Raw genomic sequence first — 26,774 nt, 5'->3', positions numbered from 1 at the left:
GTGGTGGTATGAAACATCTGTGAGACCAGCAGTTAAGTGATACTTAGTACATTCTGGATCCCTAGATACTGATCAGCATAAGCACATATACTCAGTGGACTTTGTACTCTCCAGTTTAACAATAGATCTATTTATACAATCTGAAATATATATCTAGAGATTTCTCAGAGTCCCTAGAAGGAAAGTAACTACTGATTAGAGGAGCCTGACCTTGTAATTATTCTTTTAAAAAAATTTTTTTCTTTTCTCTGTCACATTTATCAGGGTACCTGGAATTTTTTTTTTTTTTTAAAGATTTTATTTATTTATTTGAGAGACTGAATGAGAGAGAGAAAGAGCACATGAGAGGGGGGAGGGTCAGAGGGAGAAGCAGACTCCTTGCTGAGCAGGGAGTCTGATGTGGGACTTGATCCCGGGACTCCAGGATCATGACCTGAGCCGAAGGCAGTCGCTTAACCAACTGAGCCACCCAGACACCCTGGAATTCTTTTTATTAGAATTAGAGCATTCATTTAATAACTTCACACTTATTTAAAAAAATATATTTATTACTGTGCATACAAAAATAAACTTCCTGCCTTTCCAGGATGTCACAGTTTGTTAAATAAGACAGACAAGTAAATAAATTATAATACATTGTGAAAAATAAATTAGAGCAGTGTTTTTTTAAATCTGAGAAACTGAAAAATTATTTGTGTCTGGCTGCTATCACAAACCTACCAAATTATAATCTTCAGAGAGGAGACCAAGCATTTGTGTTTTGAAATTATTCCTCAGCAATTTCATATCTACCCCACTCCCTTACTCTGGGACTATAGTAACTATACTACAGATATTTTAAAAGCCTGAATTGGGAACAAGAATTTGGAAATGTAGATGTAGGCTAAATAATAAAGGCCCATTTTAGGTTAGTTTTTCAATCATATTCTTCCATGGAGTCTGTCTAATACATTACTACTATACAAAGACTTAGTATTTCTGGAACATTAGTTAAAATACAGGTCTGTGCCCTGGGTCCGATTAAAGTGCTTCTGGAAATGGAGGGGCAGTTGTGAAACACCAGAAAATTAGTTACTTGACAAGAGTTGAGGGTTAATCAGTTTTTCATTTTGAAACTTGCTTCAAGTGGTTACATAAAAAAAGTAATAAGATAACTCAGAAGGGAGTTCTGGTTCTAAAAATATGATAGGCTAAATAAGTAATAAATCCTCTGTCAAACATTTTATTTATTTTAGATCAACATTATTTTATTTTATTAAAGATTTTATTTATTTATTTGACAGAGAGAGAGATAGCGAGAGCAGGAACACAAGCAGAGGGAGTGGGAGAGGGAGAAGCAGGCTTCCCACAGAGCAGAGAGCCCTATGCAGGGCTCGATCCCAGGACGCTGGGATCATGACCCGAGCTGAAGGCAGACGCCTAACGACTGAGCCACCCAGGCACCCCTAGATCAACATTATTTAGATAAAATGTATAAAAATATTACTTTAGATGCATAGCTTATAAGGTATTAAAATCACAAAGGGTCAGAAAGAGGGCAGAATATAAAACCAGAGAATTAAACCTGTGAGCTCAAGTTTTATCACCTGGTGATGGAAAAGTTGCTGGCCTCCGGGACCTAGTTATTGGAGAGTTAGTGGGGAGGAGAAAGGCGGTATGGATCTGCTTAGAGTGTTGTAATTATCTGTCTATCCGGATATCTACATAGAGAAATCTCCAGAAACTTTGTCTTAGCCTGGGCTCTGAGTGTTGGACAGGAGTTGTTCCCCTGAGAATTCTAACCATGGTATAGGATATTTCTTCCCCTTGCCCCCTCTGCAGAGAAATAAAGAAGAGAATTAAATAAAGAATAAAATTCAAGGTTATATAAGAGCAGAGAAATTTATAAATATAGGTAAATCTTAGCTAGCCTTGACTGTATAATACAACAATAATAATGGAAACAGACTAATTTGGAGGTTTTAAAAAGATGGAAATAAAAATCTGTACAATAATAATGTAACCCAGCTTTTGGAGGTATATTGATAAAATATAAAGCAATGTAAGGTTTTACATTGCTTAACCTTACATTGCTTGTGTAACAATAGTAATTAGCTTTGTTCTTTAAGTCATGTAGCATTCTAAAATTTTAATCATTATCATTAAAGAATAGAAATAGGGTTTCTACTTTCAAATCTGCAATAGGAAAGAAAACTCCGTCTATATTAAAAAAAAATTCAATCTATAGACAGGAAGAAAGGAGGAAATGAAGAGCCATAGAAAAATCAGAGTAAATAGCTAAATGCAACATGATGAGAATAAATCCAAATGTCTCACTTATAACAGTAAATTGAGACAGATTAAATTTACCAGTTCAAAGACCAAATCTCTTTGATTGGGTTATTTTATTTAAAAATTAAAACTTATATACTGAATGCTACACTAAATGTAAAAGAGACCTAAATTTGAAAGGCACAATAAGATTGAAATAAAGAGATGAGAGAAAAAATGTTATGAGGTAAGAACTGATGAAACTATGTAGTGAGAAGAATTAGACTTTCCAGGTTAAGATAGGGTTAAAGAAGATCCCAGTGAAGTGATAAAAGGAATAACTTCACATGAAGACATACACTGTGAATCTCATGTATGTAATAACCCAGCCTCAAAATATATCAAATAAACGTGACAAATTCTGAGAGAAATTAAAATCTCTAAGGAGAAAAGTGGAAATTATAAGGTACTGGAAATTTGAACAACACAGTTAACAAATACATACATAGAAGACTGAATCAGTCTGTCAACTAGAGGAATCCATATTATTTTGAATCACACAGATTACGTAAAATGATTTTTTAAAATTTAAATTCTAGTTAACATCCAGTGCAATATTGGTTTCAGGAGTAGAATTCAGTGATTCATCACTCATCACAAGTGCCCTCCTCAATACTCGTCACCCATCTAGCCCATCCCCCACCCATCTCCCTCCATCAACCCTCAGTTTGTTCTCTAAGAGTCTTTTACGGTTTGCTTCCCTCTCCCTTTTTATCTTTCTTTTCCCCCCTCCCATATGTTTATCTGTTTTATTTCTTAAATTCCATGTATGAGTGAAATCATATGTTACTCGTTTTTCTCTGACTTCACTTAGATTTTTTCATCTTTTTTTTCAAGAAATTTAGGCATCAGTTTTTAGCTGTTTATCAGACGTGATTCCGGTGTTTTGCCAGTTTCCCAAAATGAATTTCTCTTTGAAGATATGCAAAGAAAAGCATCATTAGTCCCATTTAGGCCTTTTCAGTTCTTTCCTGCCACCATTAATTTAGATAACCATTTTTAAGTTTCTGAAATAAATCATACTTTTTAACAACCTTTACATGCTGACATGAAAATTTGTTTTAATGCCTTTCTAGTAATGAAAAAAATTTAAGTCTCTGATGTTCATTAGTCATTATTTAGCATTATTTGCTTTTTGACTCTTTAAAGCAAGTCTGAAAAGAGATTGAAGTAAGGCAGATCAGTGAAGATTGAAGCAAATTAATTCTCATAAAAATTTAGTATGTTTAGATACTTTTGCAGCTGCTTAGTTTGGCTGTGTAAACTTATAGCAAGCTAGGCCAACTTGAGCAAATAATTTTGTACTGTATTTTGAGTATGTATTTCAGTGCTTTTGTTTCTAGTGTGGGCATGCCAGATTTTATATTTCTAAAATTTAGATATCAAGATTTGGATGGCATTGCCTCTAGATTAGATTTATGATGTTTGAACAATTTTATAAAATAGTAATTTTTAAAAATATCACCAAGAGGAAAATAGATCCTTAAATTTCCCTGGTAATTCACATTTTATTATATAGAAACTGATTCGTAAGCAGACAGACTGTGAGATCAGGAATTTTTGCCCATAGTTTGTGTTTATTTAATATCTTAAAGGCTCTGAATATTTTAGATTTATCTCTAGTCTTTATTACCATAATAAAACTATGTATTCACATGTAATTTGTTGTATATACTTTCAGATAAATTAAACACAAATTATAAAATTATATTCTTTGATAACATTTTTTATTTCCAAAAGATAAATGATTGTTGTTTAGCCACTAATGTCAATGCATAGAACATGGTACTGAGTCCTTCTTAGTGAGTATGAAGACTTAATATGTTTCCTGTTGCCAGTCTAGTTTAGGACAACACAAGAGAAGCCCTTTTAGGACCAACACATTTCTTCCATCAGAGATAATAATTAAAACCAACAAATCAGAAACATATTCAAATAGATGTTTTTGGAAACAAAGAGATGTTATTGTATATTTTGAATTGGATTTTGGGGGGAAAGTGGTAGTAGTGATTTGTAAAAGTTTTTATTTGCCTGTGAGCTTTGGAATTTAGTATTAAAAATTCATTAATACACTCTCTCCCTTTAAAAAAAGATAAATATGAAAAACTAAATGAAAACATTTTTTCGTATTGATCAATACAGTTAATTCATTTCAAATTATATTTCTTGAGATTCTTCAAGAGTTGGCAGGTGGAAAGGAGGGCTCGCTAGGTAAGGAGAACAGAGGCTTAGTATAAAGGGCTCCTGTTCCTACTTGGGCTGTAACTGGAGCAGCTCTACTTAATCTGTTTGGTATCCTGGGGTTCCAAATAAATTAGGCAAAGGAGGACTTCCTTATTAATATTGTGCTACTTTTTTTAAACAGACTTTTTAAAAGAAGTTTTGGGAAAATATACATACCTGAATATTTTTTTTAGAGCAGTTTTAGGTTCACAGCAAATTGAGAGGAAGATACAGAGATTTCTCATATACTTCCTACTCCCACATGCATACATACCCTCATTATCAGCATACCTTTCCAGAGTGGTACATTTAATTATTGAACCTACACTGACATATCATAATCACCCAAGGTCCATGGTTTACCTTAAGCTTCATTCTTGTTGTTGCACATTCTGTGGATTTGGGCAAACGTATAGTGACATGTATTCATCATTATAGCATCATACGGAGTAATTTTCACTACTCTAAAAATAGTCTGTGCTCCACCTTTGAGAACTTGATCAAGCTCTTGGAAATGAATCTGACAAAATTGTGGAGGACTCCTATGACTGGCTCCCCCTGGAGTTTTTAACTCTCAGACTTGTTCGCACTGAGCCTCCAGCAGTTCACCAGTTACAGTTCAGATTTTTGTATCCAGGCATTGTTTTCCATGGCAGTGTCCCCTCATGAATCACAGCTTATTCATTCACCTGTCATTTTGACCTCTAAGGTAGCAGTTAGACCTGGGTTGTCGATCTCTCTTGTGAATCCTAAAAGAGTTGTTGACTTTTAAATCTGTTCACCTTTTATTTGTTATTAGGGTAAAGTGCCAGTTTCCAAGTGCTTTGTGTGTGGAATTGGGAGTCATTTTTGTTTTTAACTACTGATGATTTGGTGCTTGTGGCTTAATCTAATATACAGATAGGTAATTGCTACTTTTGTGACACTGTAGCTCACAATTGTTTGTGTATCTTTTGTGGATTGGTAAGGATTAGAGGAGTAATTTATAAAATAAAGGCTACATAATAGTGGGCTGAAGTTAGTATGTCTTTCTAAGGTTTTATGTAGATTGGAACCCAGAGGTTATTGTATTTGGTAAAAAATAAGCAATGACAATTTCTGATTATTTCTCAAATGATGAACAAAAATCTGACAACCAAATTCAGAACAGGTGTTAAAAAGAAATGCTTCCAAAGTATTCCATATGCATTTGTATTATGTAACTTATACTTGCTTGATCTTTCTATTTCCAAAGATTAACTGTCTTTCAGATCTCTAAAAGTGCTGTATTAGGATATCATCAAAGGCTTAAAGACAGTAAAAAATCATATAATTATTGTTTTTAAAATCAGAAATGAGAGCCATATGAGGTAAATATCAGTAACTAGTGGACCTGTGTATTTATTTTTATTTTTTTATTTTTATTTATTTTTAATGAAGTAAACTCTACCTCCAACATGGAGCTGGAACTCACAACCCTGAGTTCAAGAGTCGCATGCTCTACTGACTGAGCCAGCCAGGAGCCCCTGGACCTGTGTATTTTTAAATACTCAGAAGTTATTTGCTCTGCCTGAGGAAAACTTTTATAAGGATATTTATAAGGATATTTATAAACTTTTATAAGGATATTTCTCACCCCAGCCCCATCATGATGATACCCAAAAGCTAGGACACTGAGAACTTTATAGGCTCATAAGCATCTGGGAAGCCTGAAAATAGAATTCAGGGCTTCTGAAATTGTTTGATCTCTCACTGGCCATTGTATGTATGGATTGAACCTGTTTCCTTTGTACACTTGCTTTTTGGAACACAGTCTAGAATGGCTGTGTCACAAATTGCATTTAAAAACTTTAACTTCTCAGTTGTAGTTGTCTTATTGTTACTTTAGTAAAGGTAATGGACTCTTCAATTAAACATTAAGTTCAATAACATATTTCTGCATCTATTCCAAACAGATTATTTTCATCCTCTCACTTTAGCATACCAACAATGATTACCTTGTTAATAGTTAAACACTTTGTGGTATCCTCACTTTAGCATATCAACAATGAGTACCTTATTAATGGTGAAACACTTTGTGGTATCCCTACAGGAAAATTATTAATTATACTGGAAATTATTCTCTATTGGTATTCCTCTTCATGGTTGTGTACATAGCATAGTTTGGTTAAAATAAAAGAGAAATTTTCTTTACATTGACAAGGCCATGGGGGCATTTAGCTGAGAAATCAAATTTGGCATCACCATTGGAACAGACATATGCCTCCTGATGTGATGCAGTAGGGAGGAACATAATCTTTATAGTATTCTTGTCAAAAATATTTAACATGAACATTATAATGAGAAAACATTCAAATTCAGACATGTGGAACATTCTATAAAACAACTACTTGAGATGCTTTAAAAACAACAGTGTTAGAAAGTTGTTATATATAAAACAATGAAGAGACACAGAAACTGAATATAGTGAGTGACCCTTGTGCAAAATTAAATAGCTATTCAGGAGTTTTTTAAACAACTGGTATATTTGAATATAAAATGCATATTAAATTACATTCTTATGTCAATACTAGTTTCTTGAGCATGACAGTGGTATTGTGGACAGTCTTGTTTTTAGAAGGTAGGTGCTAATGTTTTTATGGGTAAAATATCCTGATGTTTGAAACTTACAGATGGCTCATGGGGGAAAAAAAGGGTGCATTTGTTTATATGTAGAGGGATGGCTAAAGCAAATATGGTAACAGTATTTACATTTGGTTAGTCTAGATTGAAAAATACAAAGTTGTTCAATTTATTGTTCTTTCGGCTTTTCTGTACATTTGAAATTTTTCAAAATATGTTGGGGGAAAGGAAAGAAATAGAAATATGATCACATACTGATTTCTCAAAATTTTAAGGATATTTTAGAAAATTATGGCAGCACTTCAGAATTTCCCTTTATAATGGAAAGCAAATTACTGAGGACTCCTTCCCCCTGACCTAAACTATTTTTATCATAATGTTACTAAGTTATTTGGATAAATATAAAACTATAGACCACTTTCATATGTTCTAGTTCTTAAGCAACTTGTAGTCAAATCAAGTTCTAATTAAATGCAGTAAAAATAAAAACCAAAAAGAGGAAAAAGAAAGTAGCAGCATGATGACATAGTAACAGTAATATGATGGAGTAATAGATGTTTTGCTGAAAATAAATCACCACTGCATATAGTAAGCTGGTTCTGAGTACTGTAGTGCAGTTTCTTCCGAGATTGCCATGTCTATAGAAACATTTCTCATTTTATACTTAGTCTCTATACTACTTTTCTCATCCCAACTACTGTAAAGTCTTTTTGTACAACACAGTAGATAATTTAACCTTTACTTATATCCCTACATTTTTTATATATTACTACTTTTGTTTTTTATTAGCCTGAGAATAAGTTAGTATATTATTATACTGTACTGTGCTGTTTTAATTATATCAAATTATTTTCAGCTTTTATAAAATAGCAAGAAATTAAGGACTTATTTTATAAAAATGTTTTTCAGTTTTGAATTATTAATGCAAAAGGGAAGTATAATCTTTGTAACTGATAAATTTAACATGAGCATGGCACTTGAAGCAGGATTTTTTTTTCCATTTTTACTTCAGCCCATGCCAAATTGCAGCTATACATTTATATCTCCACAATATAACTGATTGCTGTCATTTGAGGTGATCACTTAATGCAATTGCAATAAGTTGATTGCTGTCAAGTGAGGTGATCACTTAATACAATTGCAATAATAAAAAATGTGGGAATACTCTTCCATAAAAGCAATAAAAATACAGGCAAATCTATAACAACTGAGCTAACTTGTGGCATATAAGCCTTGAAAACCAGTAGTCTTGTAGCTACCAGTAGGGAAAAAAACTGGTGTGGGAACTTCTCAAAAAGCCCCATTTTTAGATCATTGTCACTGTTTAGCCTGACTTACAGCTTACTGGAAAAGCCACATTCATAAGATGTTATTTCTGTTTGACCTGACTCAGAGTCTCCATGGGAAAAGACCTGTACCAAGGGTCTTGTTGAAAACAGTCAGATGTAGTATCACAATTGTCTAAGTCTGTGATTCCAGATGGGGCAAACAGGAGTCCAGTCAGAAACTGAAAAGGAAGATCTGGGCAACAAAACAGTGTCAGGGACTTTGAAAAAACTCTTATATGTTCCTGGGATGTAGAATGCTTTCTGAATGTTCAGGCCAATGTGCTTATCCAGGAAAAAATGGAAAAGGCTGTAGTTGCTTACATCTGATTGACTGTGTGTAAATAAGAAGTGAAAGCCAGTGCAGATTTAGAAGTTGCCTGAGCTTTGAAAGGATGCCATAACACACACACACACGCCCTGGGCAAAGGGTAGAAGACATACTGGCTCAAAACATTTAAGAAAATTTTGTGGCTACTAAGCAATGCTGACCCAGGAGCAACGTTTCCTAATCTAGGTTTAAAAAACCAAAAATTTTAAAAAGAAAACCAGTTGAGACTTAAGTGGTTTCATACAGCAAGGACTTACAGACTACAGATTCACTTCTGGAAAAGTCTTGAGACAAATAAGTGGCAACAAAACCAAAACAAAAAGCCAAGTCACAAAAGTCCCAGGAGGGGGAGGTAGGATCTGATTGCAGAGTTACCACATTATATTCTCTAAAATGTCTACTTTTTATCAAAAAATCTCCCCAAAACCAAAAGCTATGGGGTATGCAAAGAAGCAGGAAAAATTAGTAGAAACTGTCACAGATGTTGGGGTTACTAGATAGAGACCTTAAAGCATCTATTATAAGTGTATTCATTGAATTAAAACACAATTAAGGAATGAAAGAGAAATATAAAAATATGTCTCACCAAATAGGGAGTTAAAAAAGATAGAAGAAAAATAGAAATTCTGTAATTGAAAAGTGTAATAACTGAAATGAAAAATTCACTAGAGGGACTCATGAGCAAATTTGAGCTGGCAGAAGAATCTGAACTAGGAGATAGGTCAATAGCGATTATCCAGTCTAAGAATGGAGAAAAATGAATAGAGCCTTGGAAACCTTGAGACACCATTAAGCATGCCACCATAAATAGACTTTCAGAAAATTAAGGGAATAGAGAAAGGGGTGGAAAAATATTTAAGGAAAAAATGGCCAAAATCTTCCCAAATTGTATGAAAAACATCAGTTTACATACCCAAGAGGTTCAATGAGCTCAAAGTAGGATAAAATCAAAGACATGGGCACCTAAACACATCAAATTCAAACTATTGAAAGCCAAAGGCCGAGAGAGAATATCGGAAAACAGCAAGAGAAAAGCAACTCAGCACATAAAAGCAATCCTCCATAAGATTAGCAACTTCTCCTCGGAAACCATGAAAGTTAGAAGGCAGTGAGATATATTCTAAATGCTGTGAAAGGAAGATTGGAGTTTTGTATCCAGCAAAACTACCCATGAAAAACTTCTCCTCAGAAACCATGAAAGTTAGAAGACAGTGAGATGCATTCTAAATGCTGTGAAAGGAAGAGAAAGAGTTTTGTATCCAGCAAAACTACCCATGAAAAAAATGAAGAATTTAAGACATTCTCAGATAAACATAAACTGAGCAAGTGTTTTTCTTGCAAAACTACCACACAAGAAATACTACAGGCAGTCCTTCAGGCTGAAAGGAAAGGATATGAGATAATGTAAATCCATATAGAGTAATAAAAAACACTGGGTAAAGATAATTGGTATAATAAAAGATAGTTTAAATGTTTTTTTTTTGGTAACAGTTCTAACTGATTTAAAAGACAACTGAGGGGCGCCTGGGTGGCTCAGTTGGTTGAGTGTCTGACTCTTGATTTTGGCTCAGATCTCAGGGTCCTGAGATCAAGCCATGCGATGGGTTCCCTACTGGGTGGGGAATCTGCTTAAGATTCTCTCTGTCACTGTGGACTCTGAGAAACAAACTGAGGGTTCTAGAGGGGTGGGGGGATGGGTAAGCCTGGTGATGGGTATTAAAGAGGGCACATATTGAATGGAGCACTGGGGGTTATATGCAAACAATCATGGAACGCTACATCAAAAACTAATGATGTAGGGGCGCCTGGGTGGCTCAGTCGGTTAAGCGACTGCCTTCGGCTCGGGTCATGATCTTGGGGTCCTGGGATTGAGCCCCGCATCGGGCTCCCTGCTCCGCGGGAAGCCTGCTTCTCCCTCTCCCACTCCCCCTGCTTGTGTTCCTCTCTCGCTGCGTCTCTCTGTCAAATAAATAAAATCTTAAAAATAGAAAAACCTAATGATGTAATGTATGGTGATTAACATAATAAAATAAAATTAAAAAAAAAAGATTCTCTCTCTCCCTCTCTTTAACAATAACAACAAAAAAAGAACTGAGGAAACAGAATTATAAAATTGTGTCCATGCACTTATACCCTAAAATGATATGTATGTCCATAATAGCACAAAGGATGGGGTCGAAGGAGAGAAGAGCTACATTGGAGCAAAATTTCCACATAATATTAAAATTAACTTAGTGATGATCTGAACTAAATTTTTAAAAATTCACATGCTAATTATAATCCCCAGAAAACCGCTATAAAAATAACTTCTAAAAAATATAATAAAAAACATCAACAAAGGAACAAAAGTGTTCTCCTGGGGAATTTCTTTTTAACACAAAAACAGCTAAGGGAGGGATATAGAAGCAAAAAAACATGTAAGAGAAACAAATAGCACAGTTGAAGGTATAAATCCTATCATATAAATAATTATGTTAAATGTAAGTGGATTAAACAGTCCAAGGTGCAGAGATTGGCAGAAAGGTTGAAAAAAACAGGAGCCAACTGTGTACTGTTTATAAGATACACTTTAGATTCAAAGACACAAATAGATTGAAAGTAAAAAGATGGAAAAAGATGTATCATGCAGACAGTAACCAAGAAGATGGGATGGCTGTATTTAAATTGAACAAAATAGAGTATAAGTAAAAATTGGTGCTAGAAACAAAGCAAACCATTTATAATGATAAAAGGGTCAATTCAGCAGCAAGATATAAGAATTATAAATATATGTACACTTAAACTATTTTGAAATACACGAAACTACAATTTATGGAATTGAAGGGAGAGAATTCAACAAAAGTAGTTGGAGACTTATGTACTCTAATGTCAACAACTGATGGAACAACTGGACAAAAAATCAGCAAGTGTGTGGAAGACTTGAATAACAGTATCAGCCTGACCTAATGGACACACAACTCACTCCACTCAAGAACAGAATATACATTCTTTTCAAGCAAACATGGAACATTCTCCAGGATAGACCATATATTAGGTCATATAATAAGTGTTAATAAATTTTAAAGGATTAAAATAATAAAAATCATGTTTTCTGACTAAATGGAATTAAATTAGAAATCCACGACAATAGTTAATATGGGAAATCCACAGATATTTGGAGATTTCTAAATAACCCTTTGGTTAAAGAAGAAATTATGAGGGAAATTAGAAAATGTTTTGGGGTACCTGGGTGGCTCAGATGGTTAAGTGTCTGCCTTCGGCTTGGGTCATGATCCCAGGGTTCTGGGATCGAGCCCCACATCAGGCTCCTGGCTCAGCGGGGAGCCTGCTTCTCCCTCTCCCTCTGCCTCTCCCCCTGCTCATGGTCTCTCTCTCTCTTTCTCTCTCTCTCTGTATCTCTGTGTCTCAAATGAATAAATAAAATCTTTAAAAAAAAGTTGAAATTGCTTTAAAAAAAGAAAATTTTAATATGTTTTTATTTATATTCTCTTCAAAATATTAAAATCTGTGCTAGCAGGGCCGCTTGGGTGGTTCAGTCAGTTTAAGCGTCTACCTTTGGTCAGGTCATGATCTCAGGGTCCTGGGATCAAGCCCCATGTCGGTCTCTCTGCTTGTTGGGGAGCCTGCTTCTCTCTCTCTGCCTCTCTGCCGCTCCACCTGCTTGTGCGTGCCTGCTCTTTCTGTCACATAAATACAATCTTTAAAAAAATTAAAAAAAAAAATCTATGCTAGCAGCTGAAGCAGTGCTTAGAAGAAATGTCTATTTTCGGGTGCGTGGCTGGGTCAGTCAGTGGATCGTGTGACTCTTGATCTTGGGGTTTTAAGTTTGAGCCCCATGTTGGGTTTAGAAATCACTTAAAATATTAAAAAAAAAACAAAAGAAGAAATGTCTATCTTCAGGTGTTTATATTAAAAAGAAAGGTCTCAATAATCTAAGCTCTCACCATAAAAATCTAGGAAAAAATAAATGAAGCCAAAGATAAGCAGTAGAAGGAAATAATATTATGGGTGGAAATTAATGAAATAGTGAACAGAAAAATGATAGAGAAAAACAGTAAAACTAAAGTTGGTTCTTTGAGCAGCGCCTTGGTGGCTCAGTCGGTTAAGCATCCAACTCTTGATTTCGGCTCAGGTCATGATCTCAGGGTCGTAAGATCAAGTCCCATGTGGGCTCCATGCTGAACGTCGAGCCTGCTTAGGATTCTCTCCCTCTGCCCCTCCTCCCTGCTCTCATTGTCTCTTAAAAAAAAAAAAAAAAGTTCTTTGAAAAGAGCAACACAATTGGCACACCTGTAGGTAGACTAAGAAAAAAAGAAGACACAGATCACTAAAATTGAGGGAAGGGCACCTAAGCGGTTTAATTAGTTAAGCGTCCATCTCTTGATTTCGGCTTAGGTCATGATCTCAAGGTCTTGGGGTCCAACCTTGCACTGGGCTCTGTTCAGCATGGAGTCTGCTTGAGATTCTCTCTCTCCCTCTGCACCTCTCCTCCTCCTGCTCATGTGCTCCCTCTCTCTCTAAATCAATAAATAAAATCTTAAAAAAAAAAGAATGAAAGAAGGGAGGTTACTGCTGACCTTCAGATATTAAATGATTACAGTAGAATACTCTGAACAACTTTATGCCAACTTAATGTAGATGAAGTGAACAAATTTTAGAACACATATTACCAGAATTGACTCAGAGGAAGTATAAAACTTGAACAGACCTATGAAAGGGAAAGAAATTGAGTAAGTAATAATATTCCTACAAAGAAAGGCAGAGACCCAGATGGCTTAACTGGTAAATTTTATTAAATGATAAGAAATAATCCTAGTATTCACAAATTCTTCCCTGAAGAATTTTCAAAACCAGAAGTTGAAGATACCACATGAATAGAAAAACAGACCAGTATTCTTCAAGAATATAGTTGCAAATTCCCTGTACAGAATATTAGCAAAGCAAATTCAAAGGTATATTTAAAAGGTTATCACTATGATAGTATGAGATTTATCCCAAGAGTAACCAGATTTAACATCCAAAAATCAATTAATGTAATATACCATATTAATAGAATAAAAAGCTGAAACCAATCATGCCAATAAACATAGAAAAGGCATTTGACAAAATTCCATACCCATTGATGAATAAAACTCTTAAACAAATAGCAGTAAACTTCCTCAACTTGACAGAAGATTTCTATGAAAAACTATAAGGGAATATCATAGTTACTGGTGAAAGACTGAATGCTTTTCCCCTACAAGTAGGAACAAGACAAGGATGTTCACTTTTCCCTCTTCGGTTCAACACAGTACTGCAGATTCTAGCTAATATTGCCAGGGAAGAAAAGGAAACATAAGATACCCTGATTTGAAAGAAAACATTAAACTGTATTTGCAGATGATGTCATCCCATATGTACTAAATTTTAAGGAATCTTAAAAAAATTAGAACTAATAGTTGTTCAGCTGGACCACAGAATAAAATATCAGTATAAAAAAGTAGTCTTTCTAAACATGAACAATATACAGTCTAAAAATAAGATTCTGTTCAGAATAACATCAAAAAGAATAAAATATTTAAGGAATATAATAAAGTGCCAGAACATTACAAAAATTTGCTGAGGGAAATAAGATATAAATAAATGCAGAGACACTTTGTTCATAGATTGGATGACTTAATATTGTAAGATGATAATTCTCCTGAAATTGATTTATAGATTCAACTCAATCTGTGTAAAAATTCCAGCAGGCTTTTTTCCAGGAAATGATAAGCTGATCCGAAAATTTATGTGGAAATGCTAAAGGATAGGAATTGCCAAAACAGTTTTATAAAAGAACAAAGTTGGAGGGTTTTTTCTACTGAATTTCAAAATTTTAAAGCTACAGTTAGTTATGGGTGCCTGGCTGGCTCAGTCAGTAGAGCATGTGAGTCTTGGTCTTGTGGTTCAAGTCCCACGTTGGGTGTAGAAATTAACTTAGAAACAAAATCTTAAGGGCGTCTGGGTGGCTCAGTTGGTTAAGCATCTGACTCTTGATTTCAGCTCAGGTCATGATCTCGGGGTCACAAGCCCTGTGTTAGGCTCCTTGTTCGGCAGGGAATCTGCTTGAGATTCTCTCTCCCTCTCCCTCTGTCTGCTACCCCCCCTCAAATAAATAAATTAATTAAATATTTTAAAAATAAATAAATGAAATCTTTTTTAAAAAAAGCTAGTTATGCAAGACATTATTGTGCTGGCAGGAGGTAGACATATATAGATCACTTGATTAGAATTATGAATCCAGTTTTCAACAAGGGTGCTGAAGCAGTTCATTAGAGAAAAAGTTTGTTTTCATTTCATGCTGGGACAACTGGATGCATCTCCATCCACATGCCAAAAGATGAACTTTGACCTCTTCTTCACCCTATACAGAAAAAATAACTTAAAATTGATCATAGACATAAATATAAGACTGAAACAAAGCTACAAAAAAAAAGGAAAAATCTTTAAGACCTTGAATAAGTCAAACTTTTTTATGAGGTTATAAGAGAAAAAAAGATAAATTGGACCTTATCAAAATCCAAAACTTCTGTGCTTCAAAATATACTGTTAAGAAAATAATAAAGACAAGCAACAGAATGGTTAAAAATATTTGTAAAACTTTTTTTTTTAATTGTATCCAAAATTTTTGAAGAACTCATGTAAAGGAACTGGAACCATCATGTATTGCTGGTGGGAATGTAAAATGGTACAGTCAGCAGTTTGTCAGTTTCTTAAAAACACAAAGTTACCACATGATGCAGTAATTAACACTTCTTAGATATCTACCTGAGACCCAAATACATGTCCTCACAAAGACTTGAATGTGATTGTTCATAGCAGCATTAATTTTCATAATCAAAAAGTGGAAACATATCCTTCACCTGGTGAGTGGGTTGACAAAATGTGGTGTATCCATACAATAGGTACTATTCAGCAATAGAAAGGAATGAATTATTGACATGTGTTAAAACATGGATGAACTTCAAAAACTGTATGTGAAGTGCAAGAAGCTATACATAGAAGCCATGTATTGTGTGACTGCATTTATATCGGATGTCCAGAAAGGGTAAATTTATAAAGAAAGTTAGATGTAGTGATTGCCTAGGGCAATGAGTGGTAAATGGGCATGAGGGATCTTATTGGGATGAGGAAACTGTTCTAAAACTGATTTATAGAGATGGTTGCACCACTGGGTAAAGTTACTAAAAATCGTTGAATTGTATACTTAACAGTGAGTTGGTTTTATTATATGTTAAATGTGTCTCAAGAAAGTATTTTTCAAAAGCAAATGCAGGAAATTACATAGCATTATCTTTAACCAGAAGCCTAAAATGTTTATATTACCTTTTTTTTTTATATATATAAGGTCATCTAAAATGTAAGAATACATTTTAAAATTTGCAGTTACTTTGAATGTTTAATACTCTGGTTTTAATGCCATGATCACTGGAAATACCAGTAGAACTCCTTTTCAGACCGACATTGCCATATGTGTATAAACTTTTTATGCAACCGTATTTCCTAGATTCAAAACAGAAAACCCACTATATCTTTCTTGTTTTTGAAAATCATAGCACTTAGTTTTCTGCTGTTACAGGTTTGATATTGTCCCTGAAACCTTTGATGAAGACACTAAAACCATTTAAAATGAGCTTTGCTTTCTGTTTCTTCGTTTACTACATTTTTCTCTTTTTGTTTTGTTTCACTTTATTCGTTTTAGATCACTGTGTCCACTACTATGATCTTCGTAACACTAAACAGCCAATCATGGTATTCAAAGGACACCGAAAAGCAGTCTCTTATGCAAAGTTTGTGAGTGGTGAGGAAATTGTCTCTGCGTGAGTATTACTCTCCTGAGGTTAAGCTTCATACAGAGCTCTGTCATCATTTACCAGTTTTATAATGTCACCGTGGGTCGATACACTGTAGTATATGTACTTTTTCATAAATAGTAGATTTTTAAAGTAATAGTCTAATTAAAATAAATGTATATTTTGGTTTGTATTGCTCACTTTTATATGCTCTTTGTGAATAAAATCCTGATGATGTTAGTTTTTAATGCACCCCCCCCTTCAACATTTGAACTTCAGTTTGGATTTCAGCCACTGCTTCTCCTTAAGAAAAAAACAACATAGTTGTTGGAATAGAATGAGAAGTATTTTATCTATTAAAATCAATATGTTATTGTATATTTACACTGCAGTACAGTAGTAGTATTTTTGGTTTAGGTAATATTTCGTTGATTCTAAGTTACTTGATTTGCCTATGGTTTCATGGTAAGTTTTAAATATGTTTTGAAAAGAAGTAAATATGGCTGCTTATACTTGACAAATATCCTTTGAGAAGCCTTCTGCACTAGAGAATTATAATGAAAGCTTTTAGTTGTCTTTTATTTTGTTTGAGGGTTAACAAGATGTCAACCAGATAGATAAATCTCAGTTGCCAAAATATCGTTGACAAAGCGCTTCTTCTAATGGCCAGTCCCTTCTTTCTGTTAACCCATTTCATAGTTCTCTTTATTTTATTTTATTTTATTTATTTTTAAAAGATTTTATTTATTTGAAAGAGAGAGCACAAGCAGAGGGAGAGGGAGAAGCAGGGCTCGACACAGGGCTTCATCCCAGGACCCTGAGATCATGACCTGAGCTAAAGGCAGACACTTAACTGACTGAGCCACCTAGGTGCCCCCTCTTTATTTTATATTACCCTAACAAGTACCCATTCTGTAATCTTAGGAGATTACTAATGCCAGTGCCTTGGCATTAATACTTGCTATCTCCCACCACATCTATCTCTATACTGGTTGCTCTAAATAATAAGTTGGTGATTTGAATTGATTTAGCAAGGTAATTTGAACTGAGTTACAAACCAGGAAAAAAAGGTGAGAACTGAGTTTTCCAAGGGAAGATAATATAGGTAATTAGTTCACAAACTTAAATTAGTGTTAACCAGTCAAAATGTATCCCATCTTGGGGCGCCTGGGTGGCTCAGTCGTTAAGCGTCTGCCTTCGGCTCAGGTCACGGTCCCGGGGTCCTGGGATCGAGCCCCGCATTGGGCTCCCTGCGCAGCGGGAGGCCTGCTTCTCCCTCTCCCACTCCCACTGCTTGTGTTCCCTCTCTCGCTATGTCTCTCTCTGTCAAATAAATAAAATCTTAAAAAACAATAAAAAAACAAAACAAAAAAAATGTATCCCATCTTTAGGAATAATAATGGCAGTATATAACTATTTTTTTTTTTTTTAAAGATTTATTTATTTGACAGAGACAGAGAGAGAGGGAACACAAGCAGGGGGAGTGGGAGAGGGAGAAGCAGGCCTCCCGCTGCGCAGGGAGCCCAATGTGGGGCTCGATCCCAGGACCCTGGAATCATGACCTGAGCCGAAGGCAGACACTTAACGACTAAGCCACCCAGGCGCCCCTATAACTAAAATTTTATTCAGATTCAAATGTGCATGGTAGATTATATGGCAAAAATATTTTTCTTTAACTTCAGATTTATAAATGTTAAATCAGTCTGATTTCCAGTATTTGAAATATATGGATACTTAATATTATAAATTGGGAAACTTTAGTTGACCTTATTAATGTGAATATGTTGTTTGTATTTTCACCAGTCTCTTGTCCTTCTTAAGTTTTATAAATCATGATTTTTTTTTCTTGAATATGTTTGAGGTTTAGAAGTTTTTAGAATAAATTTATCCACAAGTATATTTGAAAGTGTTCAAAAGTAATATTAAAATATACATATGTTGCCACAACCTCTGAATTCGTGACCAATAAAAATATATACACACCTAAAGAAATACTCAACGCAACATTGTTGGGAACAAAATTTTTTTCTTTTTTTTAAAGATTTTATTTATTTATTTGACAGAGAGAGACACAGCAAGAGAGGGAACACAAGCAGGGGGAGTGGGAGAGGGAGAAGCAGGCTTCCCCGCTGAGCAGGGAGCCCGATGCGGGGCTCAATCCCAGGACCCTGGGATCATGACCTGAGCCAAAGGCAGACGCTTAACGACTGAGCCACCCAGGGCCTTGAGAAAAGAAATTTTAAACAACATAAATGTCTATTGAAAAAAATGAGAAGCAATAGAGAAGTATTTAAAGAGCTTGGAGTTTGGTTTCTGAAATCAGACAGTTTCAGTCTTGGATCTGCTGTTGACTAGCTGTGGTACCTTGAAAATGTCCTTAACCTTCTCATTTTCAGTTGCCTCATCTCTAAAGTGGAGCTAATAATAGTTATTATGTTGTGACTCTTTAAATGAAGTAATGATGTGTAAAGCATTCAGCATGGTGCCATATTCTGTGAATGTTACAGTAAGAGAAAAGATGATTTATTGTGTAGTCATTAACAAAAATATCAAAATGTGTTTATTTTACAGAAAAATTATAAACCAAATTATCGAATAAAGGATAAGCAATTTACAACCTAATGTACATGATATGATTGGATTTTTGTAACAGAAAGGAAAGCAAAAACATGGTGTCTTATTCAGGTTCTTTGTCTCTGTATGATAGGATTACCAACAATCTTTATATTCAATTAATTTTTGGTAAATAATTCCATTTGCATATTATTTCAGTAAATAAATTACATAGACCATTCCAGTCATTCATTATATTCCACCCCTGTAGATACAACTAAGCTGTCAGAATAGGTTAAATTTAGTATACCAATACAATTCAATATTTGAAAAGTAAATCAAATCAAGTGGCGTAGAGTGTATCCCTGAAATTAAACACAGCTCCCAGTGGAATTCGTGTTATTTGATGATGGTGGTGTGATAGTATTGATGAGTAATGTTTATTAGTAAGCACTTCCTAGATGCCCAGGGACTATTGAAAGCATTTTAAATGAATTAATTTAGTTTTCACATCTTATAGAATTTACCTAATTCAATAAATGTAGGAATCACTGAATTTCACATAACTAATGAACAAAATTGAGGCCGATGAGGTTATATAACTTTCCCAAGGTCAAAAGCAAATTAATGGTATACTGAGCATTGTTAACTCAGAAAATCTGGCTCCATAGTCTGCATACTAAACCACCAAACTGGATTGCCTCTAAATAGTAGGGATGAGTTTCATACCATGAAATCTTCATTGCATTCTCATTTTTTGTGTTTACCTCAGCTCAACAGACAGCCAGCTAAAGCTGTGGAATGTAGGGAAACCATACTGTCTACGTTCCTTCAAGGGTCACATCAATGAAAAAAACTTTGTAGGCCTTGCTTCCAATGGCGATTATATAGCTTGTGGTAAGTAAAACCATCTTTTCCTGGAACTTTTTAACAGGAATTTGTCCCTGAAATTGCATTCAACGGACATGGACTATATACCAAGTCAGGAAATGATCTGTACCTCTAGAAAGTAGCATATTGAAGTCTTCTGGGATTGTATTGGAGTAAGCATTAGTCCTTGTCTCCTTTACTGAGCACAAACCCTGACTGCGTGAAATAGCATAAGATTGTTAAATATGTTTTGTAATTGTTCTCCATCGTAACATGATTTCTGTAGATATTATGTAAAAGAAAATATTAATTTCTGCTAATATCCTAATTTCAGAGACATTATTTGTCTTCTTAAGCTTGATATTCATTTTCCCCTACAGAGTGTTCTCTTCATTAAGCAGTTTGTTTAGATGATCTGTTATTCTAGGGCTTTTGTTGTTGGTAATTTATACAAATTTAAATCAGAAGTAGAAAAATCAAATTAGGTAATGTTCAAATGCTTAATACACCTGATGCCTGAATATATGAACTTTCAACAGTTCTTTCAAATGAGACCTTTATTTAGTAAAGTTGTATATAATGTAAACCGTGCCAAAGCAAATGTCTTGCAATTATTCTACTTTGACAGACTACTCAAAAATATAGGTTTCCTTATAGGCCACTTAGCTAATAGAGTAATGTCTTTATTGGGGAATGGGACATAAATTTTGTAGGTTATTAAAACCAGCCTTTGTAAGTGCTGTAACCTTTTTTTTTTCCCCTCTTAGAAATCTTTCTAAATGTCATGTAAGATTCATGCTATAATAACTAATTTCTGGTCTTCTTTAAACCTCTGCTATAAATGAGGTTTTTGCAGTAATTTTAACTTTACAGTTATCAATGTTGTTATATCATTTACCAGTTTTTATTTCTTTAGATTAGTAAAGTGTAGCTTTTTTTCTATGAATCATTTTTTCACATGATTCCCAAGAAATCCTGTGCTTTGGTCTTTCAGATTCAACCATAAAAGATTTGTCTTTGTGCTTAAACATTGAGTAATAATTACCTTATGAATATAATGTCCTAATTCTGAATTCTCCCATTCTATAAAATTATTAAATATTTTTTTTTCAGGAAGCGAGAACAACTCTCTTTACTTGTACTATAAAGGACTTTCTAAGACTTTGCTAACTTTTAAGTTTGATACGGTCAAAAGTGTTCTGGATAAAGACCGAAAAGAAGATGATACAAATGAATTTGTTAGTGCTGTGTGCTGGAGGGCATTGCCAGATGGGGTAAGTTTTCATGTCAGTTTTTTCACCTTGATGTCTCATATAACGCTTTATGTTTATGTATTCACATGTGAATTTTTTTAAGTTTAAAACATAAATTGATATGTGATACAGATTTTTTCTTCTGCTTAGTATTGCATCACCAAAGGAAACAGGCAATTTAGGTAGTAATTGAAATGTCACCAATGGAACAATGTCACACTGATATAATGTCTCTCCTGTGTACCCATAGCATCTTGTGCATACCTCTGTTTTAGCATTATCACATTGTCTATTTATATCTCTTCTATAGGACTGGAAATTTCTAGAGTACACACTGTGTCTCATTTTCCTTAATGATCATTTGCAGTATATACTCAATAAACATTTAACTGAACCTGATATTGTCTTAGCAAGAAAAAAATTTGATGTAGGTAAAAGAGAGTGCCCTATATGTATACCTAATTAAATACTATTTCAGGGAAGAATTGCTCTCTACAAAATGCATTTATACAAGAATATTTAAAAACATTTAATTTCTTAATAAGAAAGTAGTACTTCTAGATTGCAAAAAAAAAAAGTTTTCTTAAACTTGTCACTTATTCCTACATTTTAAAGTATAAGCTTTCTCATAAGTTATATGAAGAAATAGTTCTTTTTATTGGTAGTCACTAATGTCATCTTTTTGAAAAATAGCTCTTTAGGTGCTTACTTGGTTGGTTTTATTTTTGAACCAAAAAATTCTTCCTTGATGGGTACTTTCAGAATTCTGAGTTGCTGATACTATTTAACTTTAATTAGATATATCCCATTCCTATCTTATTTAAAGTTCTGTTAATCAGCTTCCAGTTTTGGCAATGGCCACTAGGTGATTTGTACTAACCTGTAAGTAGAACTAGAGAAGTTGGACCAACTATATTTATTTCAAAAACAACAACGGGAACTGTTTGAAAACATTGGAATGTACACAAGATAGAAAAGAATTACCAGCATAGGAATGTAAACCTGGCTTTGGAGTATGCTTTTCCTCTGGGAGCCTTTGCCACTCTTGGTAGAATGGCTGAGAGCACTTAGGACAGCTTCACAGGGGCACAGGGATTGGAATCTAGTGCTCACCACTATGTGGGTGAACTTATTTTGGTTTAGGGCCCCAAAAGGGCTGTAGTCTAGGGTAAACCAGTAGAAGGTAAACTCTCATAATGATTGCAATGCCAGATCATATCAGTCCTGAAATTAAAATTAAATGATCCTCTATTGCTAGTTAAAATTAAATCCTCTTTGAAAGAAGGTCTAAAAAAGATCATCTGAGAATTTATTATTTTTTTTAAATTGCAAATACAGTAACTCTTAAGACATAATAAAATCACAGACATAGGAAAAGGCAAGATGTTATAAATAAATTTAGCATAAGCAGTGGACAACAGAAACAAAATCACAGCAACTCTGGATATTGGAATTATCAGACATAGCTTAAAAATAACCATGCTGACAATTGATAAAAGACAAGATTGAAAATTTCAACTTGGAACTAAAGAACTATTTTAAAAATGAAAATCCTAGAAGTAAAAAATTATAATTACTAAAATTAAGATCTCAGTGGATGGATTGTGTGGAAGAAAAGACAGTTGAAAAGAATCAATGAACTTGTAGTAAGTTAGAAGAAAATATACAGAAGAAAGCAATGGAGAGACAAATAGGATGAAAAAATGCAGAAAAGAAAAAAAGGATGAAGTAAGAAAGTTTAATATATTCAATAGAAGACCTAAAAGGAGAGAAAAGAAATAATACAACTGAAGCAAATATTAGAAGGAATTATGTTGAGAACTTTACAAAATTGATGAAAGACATCAAGGCAGAGATTCAATAAGCCCTTGTATCCCAAAGAATAAATCTACAATGTGAATAAATATTTAATATTATACTTGGACCATGAAGAGACTTAAGCTTGCCTGAAAATCTGACCTTGGGTCTGCCTTCTTATAGTACCACTTTGTGGAAATGTGCTGAATTAGGACAAACATGGAATGTTATTGTTAGCAGGCTAGTTCTCTCTTAAATTAACTATGAAACTCCATCTGTACTATTGCATCTGGACTTAGAGAACTGTGAGTTGGCATATTGACCTTACGTCTACCCAAAGTAAACAATATAAGACTGACAAGAAACCAAAGCACATCTCTGTATCTAGAACCTCATGCACCCTAACTGTCCTTGGCAACTGTGCGTACTCTTTGTGTGGGTTCAGGAGGGATGCAAGAAGCTATGCATGTATATAGTTGCTTGCCTTCCTGATGAGTTTGAAGATGTTGTGCATGACAAATTTCCTATCCTGTATACCTCTATAAAGCTAACTAACCTAGTGCAAGACTAAAGCTGTGTCTGGTCCTGTGACCCCTACTGGTGGTAGGACAGTCGCACCTTGACACATCATAATAAAACTATTGAAAATAAAATGCAAAGGGAGATTATTAAAATAAGGCAGAGAAAAAGTCACTGTCTTCAGAAGATCAGCAGCTAGACTGACAGCCAACTTCTCATGAAGCAATAGAAACCAGAGTTTGTGGAACCAGATCTTCACTGTGTAAAGGGAAATACTTCCCGATCTAAATTTCTATATCCAGTGAAAATCTCTCAAAACAAAAGTAAAATGAAGACACTTTTAGATAAATAAATATGAGGAATCTGCCACCATTAGACGTACACCAAAGAAAACCTGAAAGGATATTTTTAAGGCAGAAGGAAAAGATGCAGAACCTAAAGATGAAGGTCACTGATGTAGAAAGGAATGGGAAAAGATGAAGGAATAGAAATGGTGAAAAGGAATAGAAGTCATAATATGTAGTAAATCTAAATGCATATTGACTGTATAAAGCAGTGATGCCTTGTTCGATTTAATAAACACATAAAATTAAGTATTTGACAGTAATAACATAAGCCAGAAGGGTAAATGTGATTAAAATGTTCTCAAGAATTTTCCTTGTCAGGGAAGGAGGTAAAAAAACTAATTAATATTAGACTGAAAGGGATGCATATTGTAGTTTATAGGATAACCTTTCTAAAGTAGATTCTTAAAGTGTGCTACCTAGATCAACACATCAGTGTCACCTGGGAACTTGCTTTATTTCCCAGTAAAAAGATTAAAAGAAAAGTTATGTAACTCACTTCATTATCAGTCCAGATTTATCTTAAGTTTGATTTTTATATAACAGTCACTTTGATTAGGCATTGAAAAATAACTTCATTTCCTTATTTTAGATGAGGCAGAAAGTGTGAGAGACTGTTTATTTATTCTACAAATATTTATTATGTGCAGTCACAGTTCTAGATATGGAAGATAAACTTGAACACAACTGTAAGGAAAATTCTGGCCCTCGGAGACTTAAAATTTTATGTGCCAGAGGAGAAGGAAAAACAAAATAAATAAGTTGTTATATCAGAAGGTGACGAGTGACTTCGAGAAAAACAAAGCAGGAGAGTGGGACAAGGAGTTCTGGAATAGGGAGTTGTAGTTTTCAGTGGTGGTGACAGAATCACCTACCTGAGTAGCTGAATTAGAGCAAAGACAAGGACGTAAGATGTAATCCATGTTTAAAGGTGCAAGGGTATTCCAGGTGGAGCAAACAGTTCAGAGGCCTTGAGGTAAGAAAGTGATTAGTGTTCAGGGAACAGAAAGCAGGCCAGTGTGGCTACACTACAGTGAACTAGGTGGAGAGTAGTCGATTTCAGAGTGGCGAAGAAGAACCATTTCAACAGAGCATTGTTTACCGTCTGGACTTTGGCTTTTACCGGGTGTGAGTTGGAGCCATTTTAAGATTTTGAACAAAGGAGTGATACAATGTGACTTCAATTTTTTAAAAATCGGTTTGGCTGTTTGAGAATAGATTATAAAGTGTCAAGAGTGGAAGCAGAAAGGCTGTTGCAATAATCCAGGTAAGATAACATAGTGGTATACCAGTGAGAACTAGTCAGATCCCATTCATATTTTGAACATGGAACCAGTAAAATGCATGTGGAGAGTGAAAGAGAAAAGTCTAGGATGACACTGAGGATTTCCCCCCCATAACTTTAGGAGTGGAGTTGCTGGTAATTGAGAAGACTTCCAGAGGAAGTGTCTTAGAGGAGATAGGAGGTGACGTTTGGACTGGTTAAGTTTGAGTTGTACTTGCCTTCTAAGTGGATGTACCGAGTTTGGAGTTCACAGCAGATTGGGGCGCCAGAGATAGACATTGGTAGCTGTGAGCATGTGGTGTTTAAGCCAAGAAATTGGATGGTATCTCTGCAAGGGATTATAATTAGATATTAGAAGTCGTGTGAATACCATACTTAGGAGGGTGCCTTAGTATTCAGTGATTGAAGTGAGGAGGAGGAATCAGCAAAGGCTGAAAAAGAGTCATTCTCTATATGGTAGAAAACTGGTGCCTGGGAAGCCGAGTGAAAAAGTTTTTCAAGGAGGCGGCGTTGATTGGCTTTGTCAAATGCTACTAATACAAGTAAGATGGGTAAAAAGAAAATGAAAGCAGTGGTATGAGAAAAGCTTGATTGGAGTGGTTTTAAGAAAGAAAGGGAAGGGAGAAGTTGGAGATAGTGAAATACAGGGAGTTGTTTTGGGGAGTAGTAAAACAATACCATGTTTAATCTCGCCTAGATTACTTTGTTAAAATATGAAATCAATAACTGTCTCTAAAAAGACCAAACATTTCATTGTCTTTCTGTCCTTTTTTCTATTCTACCTAATTTTGATCACAAGAAAGAGATCAATTTATTTATTTATTCTTGAAAATTTTTATTTATTTTATTTTTAAAAGATTTATTTATTTGAGAGAAAGAGGGAGAATGGGGGGAAGAGCAGAGGTAGAGAATCTCAAGCAGACTCTGTGCTGAGTGCAAGCCTTACTTAAGGCTCAGTCTCAACATCCTGAGATCATGACCTGAGTGGAAACCAAGAATTGGATGCTTAACCAACTGAGCCACCAAAGCACCCCATAAATTTAGAAAAATTTTAAATGTAATCAGCCAAAGAGAGGAATGGAAATCTAACTTTGTAAATAAAAATATGATTCAATAAAGGGAAGGACATCTATCTCCAAATTCACCATAAAATGTTTTTAGTTCATTCTTTTGTAGTTGTTGGTCAGTTAGGTGTTAGATGGTTGATGGGACTGTTCAGATCTTGTCTTTACTGATTTTTTTCTGAAAGAGATCAACTTAAGAACACTTAGAAAATAGCTTAACTTTGAAAGTCTTTTTAGGTTTGGGACAAACATAAATGGTATATCAATTAGCTGTAATGAACTAAAATGATCTAAATTCTTCAATTATGGTAGTATAAAAATTGATTTGCTTTTATGTTATTTATGGCAGTGATTTAGTCATAGGGAGGGAATGAGAAATTAAAAATGAGTGGTAGAGGGAAAGGCACAAAGACAAATAGATACATTCTTTTAGGATAGTATCTCAATCTTAAAAAGGTTAGGGTAGTTTCCAGCAGATTAAATTTCCA

The 26,774-nt window shown here is 34.5% G+C and overlaps 1 protein-coding gene across 6 annotated transcripts in view; it reads left to right on the top strand.

Moving 5' to 3' along the window:
• COP1 (COP1 E3 ubiquitin ligase) overlaps window positions 1–26,774 on the top strand; it is a 240,103-nt gene that overhangs the window by 177,011 nt on the left and 36,318 nt on the right. For all 6 annotated transcript variants that reach the window (XM_081824647.1, XM_031025015.2, XM_081824646.1 and 3 more), the window contains 3 exons: window positions 16,511–16,628; window positions 19,927–20,051; window positions 21,138–21,298. In XM_081824647.1, the coding sequence (XP_081680773.1) occupies window positions 16,511–16,628; window positions 19,927–20,051; window positions 21,138–21,298 (404 nt within the window). The remainder of the gene's footprint in view (window positions 1–16,510; window positions 16,629–19,926; window positions 20,052–21,137; window positions 21,299–26,774) is intronic.

Source organism: Leptonychotes weddellii, chromosome 6 (genome assembly GCF_054177405.1).
Source record: "Leptonychotes weddellii isolate Sample4059 chromosome 6, ASM5417740v2, whole genome shotgun sequence".
Lineage (NCBI taxonomy): Eukaryota > Metazoa > Chordata > Mammalia > Carnivora > Phocidae > Leptonychotes > Leptonychotes weddellii.
The sequence above is the reverse complement of the archived record's forward strand: the minus strand, read 5'-3'. Positions and strand labels throughout refer to the sequence as shown.